We start from the raw sequence: 6,748 nt of genomic DNA, 5'->3' as shown, positions 1-6,748 counted from the left end.
ATATTTGTTCTTAATTGTCGCTTTATTCAACTGTCGGTAATCCACACACAACCTCATGCTACCGTCTTTCTTCTTTACCAACAACACCGAAGCTCCCCAAGGCGATACACTTGGTCTCACAAACCTCTTCTATAGCAAATCTTCTAATTGTTTCTTCAACTCTGCTAACTCAGATGCATACATCCTATATGGTGGCATAGAAATAGGTATGGTACCAGGACAAGATCAATAGAAAACTCCACCTCTCTCTCTGACGGTACATCTGAAATGTCATCTGGAAATACCTCTGGAAAATCCTGCACTACCTTCAATTCACCAATCACCGCCTCAATCTTAGCAGATAACATCGGGAACAACGCAAACACCCGAGCTTCCTCTTCCAAAAGCTCATTTATCTCTCTAGTAGACAAGAAACCAGCTTCTTCCTCCCCACTAGGAGTAAGAAACCACACTGATATAAACATGATTGAACTCCAACCAGTTCATCCCCAAGATAACATCAAGATTATCCAATGGAAAACGAAGTAGTAGTCACCGAACCCTTAGCAGGAGTTTCGATAACCATTTCTCCACTCATAGAAGACATAACAAGGCCTAGCCTTTTCACACAGTCAACATCAATAAAAGAATGAGTAGCACCAATATCAATAATAGCAATTAAAGGATTATTATTGATATAACATATACCTATGATCAACCTGTCATCACTGAAAGTCTGAGTTCCTGTCAGAGTGAACACCTTTCCTTTAGTTGAAGCTTGCTTAGGCTTCGGGAAATGCGTACTGATATGTCCTAGTTCACCATAGTTGTAGCAAGTCACCATATTCTCTTTGCAATCAGCAACCAAATGTCCTAACTTCCTACACTTGTAACACTTCTTCACATCACTCTTACATTCACTGACACGATGACCCAACTCACTGCACCTATAGCATTTAAGAGGAGTAAGATCACCTCCCCCACTTGGCCTCTTACCATTATCATCTTTCTGTTTACCTTTATAAGCTGGAGCATTATATGGATTCCCATAGTTCAGGCTCTACTTTCCTCTCCTCTCGCTCAGCCCCTTGTAGTGAGCGGACCGAGCCTTACTATCATCCTCATAAATCCTACAGTTGTTCACCAACTCTATAAACCTCATAATCTGTTGGTATCCAATCGCCTGCTTCATCTCAGGATGCAAACCACTCTTGAATTTGATACACTTTAAGAACTCATTAGTCGCCTCACTATAATGAGGGTAGAACTTAACAAGTTCCACAAATCTGGAAGCATACTCAGTAACCGACAAGTTACCCTGCTTCAGCTCCAGAAACTCAATCTCCTTCTTCCCATAAACATCTTCAGGAAAGTAGTTTCTCATAAATTCCCTGTTGAACACAACCCAAGTCACAACTTCAGCTGCAACATCCAACACCTGACGAGTGTTGATCCACCAGTCATCAGTTTCCTCAGCTAGCATATGGGTACCGAACTGCACCTTCTGTGCTTCAGAGCAATCCATCACTTTGAAAATCCTCTCAATCTCCCCGAGCCAAGTCTGCAGTCCATCAGGATCACACCTACCCTTGAAAGTAGGCGAATTATTCCTATGGAGCTTCCTCAAATGTCGGAACTCGTCGTTCCCACCATCATTAGGCTGATTCTGCACTGCCTGAGCAACAACCTGCAAAGCAGCAGCAATAACACATCATTTCTTCCATCCATTTTCTATTTCACACCACCAACAATAACAATGGTTAAAGAGACAACATCGCCAGTATTCAACTTTCACACCACATCGACTTAACAACTTGGCTGGACAAACTGGCATGCTCTGATACCACTATGTAACACCCTAAATTCCCCCCTCCCCCCTAAAATAAAATGGAAGACTTCATCTTTCACTCACATCAGATCTCCTATTGTGGATTATATGCATGTTACCCACATGGAGGCGGCGTTCAAACAAAAGGGGTGATATATCATAATTATATAAAGGAAAATATGATAATAAATATGCATCATATTATCACATGCACATCACCCATTCCACAATACAATTCCACATAATCCATACAACGACTATTCACACATAATAGCAACATAAAAACCATCCAACATAACAACAACATAATCAACAATCCACACAATATCAAATGCAACAAATATACAATACAATAAGACTCACAACTCGACTCAATGCATGTGGTACTAATACGTGAACACTCAAGTTCACCACTTCGATCCTCACCTCCTAGAATCAAAGTCATCATTTCATTATCATCACCTCTGATAACGTCTCACTGATTCCATCACCTCTGAAATCAACTACCGACCCAATCCACACAATGGAATTTGAGGCTCACTAACAACTGACCATTTGTCCAACAACATGAATGCATGTGACATATAATACATGCAACAACAACATCATGCACAATGACTCACCTCCATAGTCAATGTACACCGCCAATACTGACCATCACGCATCAAACACATGTTATACAACTCAACAACATCAATATACAACATAACAAGCAATAATAATGCATTTAAGGTTATGTCACACCACCATATAAACATTTCAATGCATATCAACACCACCACGTAGTAAAATATTCATTTACAGGTATTGAAACCAATTTTAAATGATAATACATATTCTCATCTTTTCGATGTTTCGAATGACACTCGAATCGGACACTCGAAACATAAGTTATGAATTTTTAAAGTTTTTAAGAAAATGCTTCTAGTGTAACCGGTTACCCAAAAACTAGTAATCGGTTACACCACAACCAGTGGCGCAACCCACACTGTCACACACACACACACACAATAATCGATTATCCAAAAACTGGTTACCAGTTACACCCCTTATTCCAGCCCCTGTGTGACTTCTGTTTTACAGGGTAATCAATTACCCAAAAACCTATAACCGGTTACACCCTCTAAAATTTTCTCCAAAACGTGTTTTAAGCAATGTAACCGGTTACTCCAATTCTGGTAACCGATTACACTGTTGCAGAATCACTTTTCTGCAACTTTTTCAAAACAAAACTCACTCATAATTCATCTCCAAACCCCATTTTTCTCACAAACAGTTTATACCACATTTTAATCCGAAAATCATTTTTCCAAAGTTCAAAATCCAACTTATTTACCCCGAAAATATTCATAACCGCGTTCTGAATCTGATCCGAAACAAGATCAATTCACACCACATTGACAACAACAATCCAATCAAATTTCATAATTTTAACAACAACGATTTCATCATTCACATAATTCAACATTCATCATTCGCACAAAATTCAACATAGAGAAGAAAACACAAAACCTACATGGCATAATCTACCCACCATCATCATGTTACCCCTTATATAATCAGAACCCCATCCTTATCTTAGAGTTCCTAGTAATCGATTCTTGAACCTTCAATAATGGTGAATCTCCCATTGAGCTCTAGCCTCTTCTTCTCTCTTTCTCTGCTTCTCCTCTTTTCTCCCAAAAGTTAGGTTACTGACTTTCTATCCCAAATCCCCTCTTCTATTCTTTTTATTACAATTCCTATTATTTTGTTAACTTATTATATTATCACTATTTTCTTAATAATAATAATAATAATAATAATAATAATAATAATAATAATAAAAATAATAATAAGATTTAATTGAAATACACTGACAGTGTAAAAGGATTTTACACCGTCAGTTAATCTTAGATGTTGGATAATAAAATAAGTTTGACTTTTATTTTGAAAACCTATAAAGTAATGCAAACGGGTGATGATGATGAATCGACAGTGTAAATCTTTTTACAGTGACAGTGCATAGTAATTAATCTCATAATAATAATAAATATAATAATCCTCTCAAATTAAATAATTAAATTAATATTCATATAATATTAATTAATTAAGTAAATAATAACTAATATTGTTAATTAGTCTTACTCACCACACCACCCTTTCTACGTTTTGCTCATACACTCCCCAACATCTTAACTTCTAAGGTAACTACCCCACACCATGGATACATAACATATCAAAAACCAATCAACACCACACAGCCACAACTATCACATAATTAAATTAAAAAAAATAATTTAAATAAAATTGAGGCATTACAGCTACCATTAATGTCAATAAACTCATTTTTATCAGTCAAACTAAGAAACTCATCAATGAAAATTTTGTCCGAAAGTCATCTACCAAATTTCTCATGAAAATCAATAATTATATTGAAATCACATATCATGCATCAAAGACAGGAATTGACACCATGAAGATTGGTAATTTCATTCCATAACTGTCTTTGAATCGCATAAGAGTTATTTGCATATACATTTGCAATAAAGAATTTAATTTGATCCACTTCTATAAAAAAAAATATTACTTATTGTTCAGACGATCTCAATATAGATATTGCAAAAAAAAAAACTCAATAGACTTAAATTATGATTTTGTCTAAAATTTAATTTATAACTCTTAAATTAATTTTGTTTAAGACACTCAAACAAAAAATTAAAATAAAGAGTACTTGATTCAACAATCAAAAGAGAGTTTTCCTCTATTTTGTTACTGAATATCATTTGTTCCAGTTCTTTATATGATTACAGTACTTATGAACATGAAATAGTGCATATTATTCCCTTCACTAACACACAAGTTGTCTTCTTGCAATGACAAATGAATGGTTTTGAGAATTAAAAAAAAAACACATAACCTATATAAAAAACAACAATCAACTAAATATTATGTCAAATTAAAAACATATAATTAGTGTAAAAGTATGACTAAAGATAATCTACACAGTCTGCTGCTATCGTTATTTATTTCAACACATAAATCTATAGGCTTACCTATGGGCTATGGCCATAAATCTCTTACAAAATTCTAAAAAAATAAAATAAAATAAAGAATTCTAGCATAGGTCCCCACAAAAACACAAAAACAAAAACATTCAAACTCCATCTCTAAAGTTTCACCTTATGTTTACAATTCATGTCCTGAATTCCTCTCTTTGAAATATCAATCGTCATAGTACAATTCATCTTCACCTCAACATGTTTCTTAATAAACAAAATCTTTACTCTCCCCGGAATCACCGAATAAGTATTCATTATCATCTTTCCTTGAAGCACATCTCTCAGCAAATCCGGACTAGAGGCGAGGCGGTCAGCCATAACATCCACCGTAACATTCAACCCCGACGTCTTCCGCGCCTTGATCACAAGTCCCGCCGGTATCACCGCGTCTGCTACCGATATACCGCGATAGTACACCAATGTTGTGCTATTCCCAACCTTAAAGGATGCTCTATTAGAATTCTTAATAGACATGTTTACTAACATGGTCATGTTGATCTTAACTTGAGGTGTTGGAAGTTGAACAAGGTTGAGACCAAAGTTTGTGAGTTGGATCTCATTTGTTGTTACTGTCGGATCTTTAACCTTAAAAACCGTGAATACTAAGATGACAATTACTATGACTAAAAGTAGTAGTAAAATTGCTGTTACACAACCACATAACTTGAGGTTTCTTCTATGGTTCATTTTTTTGAGAGCTTTTTCTTCATAATCGCTTCTTGGGTGGACTCTAACTGAAGCTAATGGTCTTGCTTGATCTGGTTCTGCCATTGTTGTGTGTACAAATTTAATTTGTGGTCGTACTTTGAGTATGTTTATATTTATAATAAAATAATTTTTGGGCTCAGTAGTATATTAATGTATGGACACGTTGTTGACTATAAATAATAATCTTGAAAAGAGAATATGGAGACGCGGTTATAAATGGGTGTGCTTTGTGTGTCAAGATTTCAAAGCTGGTTTATGTTGACTCTATCTAGATGTAGTTATTTCATCAATAAATGGACTGCTTGACTTTTTGCTTAGTCTACATATAAGCAAAATTAAATAATTTTGATATTTAATGAATTTTTTTTTAGAGAAATCATTGTATCGTGTCCAAACTTTAGTTTCTAAACTTGACTTTTTTTTGTGTCAAAAGAAAAAACTTTGGCCATTTTTCTTATTAAAAAATATCTGACCATTATTTAAATTTCTTTTTTTCTCTATAATCGAACAATCTTATTAAATAAACTAATAATATAAAACTAAATTACATAAATATGTCACACATAAACATACATTTATAATTTAATAAAATAAATATTTTAAAAATTCATTACAAATTTAATATACCAAGACCGAAAACATATAATAACATAACATAGTTTTATAATTTATTTCAATCTTCGTTTAAGAATAATTTGATTCAATTAAAGAGTTATAATAAAATAAATTAAACTAATTTAAATCAAAATTAAAATAATAAAATATAATAATTAAAATAAAATTCAAATAATTAAATATCAAAATAAATAAAATCATATATTTTATTAAACAACAAAAAAAAATCAATTTGAGTTGAACTACGACAAATAAGTCTTAATTGACAACAACAAACGATATTGATTTGAACGACAATTAATATTGAGTTGAATATCGTGACTATTTTTGAAAGAGACGACATGAAGATGATAAAGCGTGGTTGAAAGAAAAATTATAATTGAGTAACAAAATTTATAAATTTGCATGGTTGTAAAAAAAATATGGATTTTTTTATGTCATTGAAGAATGTATATTAAGTTTCGATAATGATATATTAAAACATTTTAAAAAATAAAATAATAATTTGATGTATTTTTTTTTGAACCATACAGTTTTACAAAATCGACTTCGATTTTTTGGTTTAAATAGTTTTGGA

The 6,748-nt window shown here is 33.3% G+C and overlaps 2 protein-coding genes across 2 annotated transcripts; both read right to left on the bottom strand.

Moving 5' to 3' along the window:
* Positions 1 to 505: 505 nt before the first annotated feature.
* Positions 506 to 2,481, bottom strand: LOC127137909 (uncharacterized). The gene is made up of 3 exons (XM_051064316.1): positions 2,431 to 2,481; positions 1,093 to 1,666; positions 506 to 1,005 (listed from the first exon to the last, which is right to left on the bottom strand). Exons 1-3 carry the CDS (start codon positions 2,479 to 2,481, stop codon positions 506 to 508), a joined length of 1,125 nt encoding a protein of 374 aa, XP_050920273.1.
* Positions 2,482 to 4,711: 2,230 nt separating this feature from the next.
* Positions 4,712 to 5,697, bottom strand: LOC127076006 (uncharacterized). Its single transcript, XM_051017558.1, is given in 2 exon segments — positions 4,712 to 5,130; positions 5,133 to 5,697. Coding segments are annotated over 2 exon segments (564 nt in total). The 5' UTR covers positions 5,620 to 5,697; the 3' UTR covers positions 4,712 to 5,053.
* Positions 5,698 to 6,748: the final 1,051 nt, after the last annotated feature.

This window comes from Lathyrus oleraceus, chromosome 4, assembly GCF_024323335.1.
Source record: "Lathyrus oleraceus cultivar Zhongwan6 chromosome 4, CAAS_Psat_ZW6_1.0, whole genome shotgun sequence".
Classification (NCBI taxonomy): Eukaryota; Viridiplantae; Streptophyta; class Magnoliopsida; order Fabales; family Fabaceae; genus Lathyrus; species Lathyrus oleraceus.
This window is presented reverse-complemented; position numbering and strand designations above follow the sequence as displayed.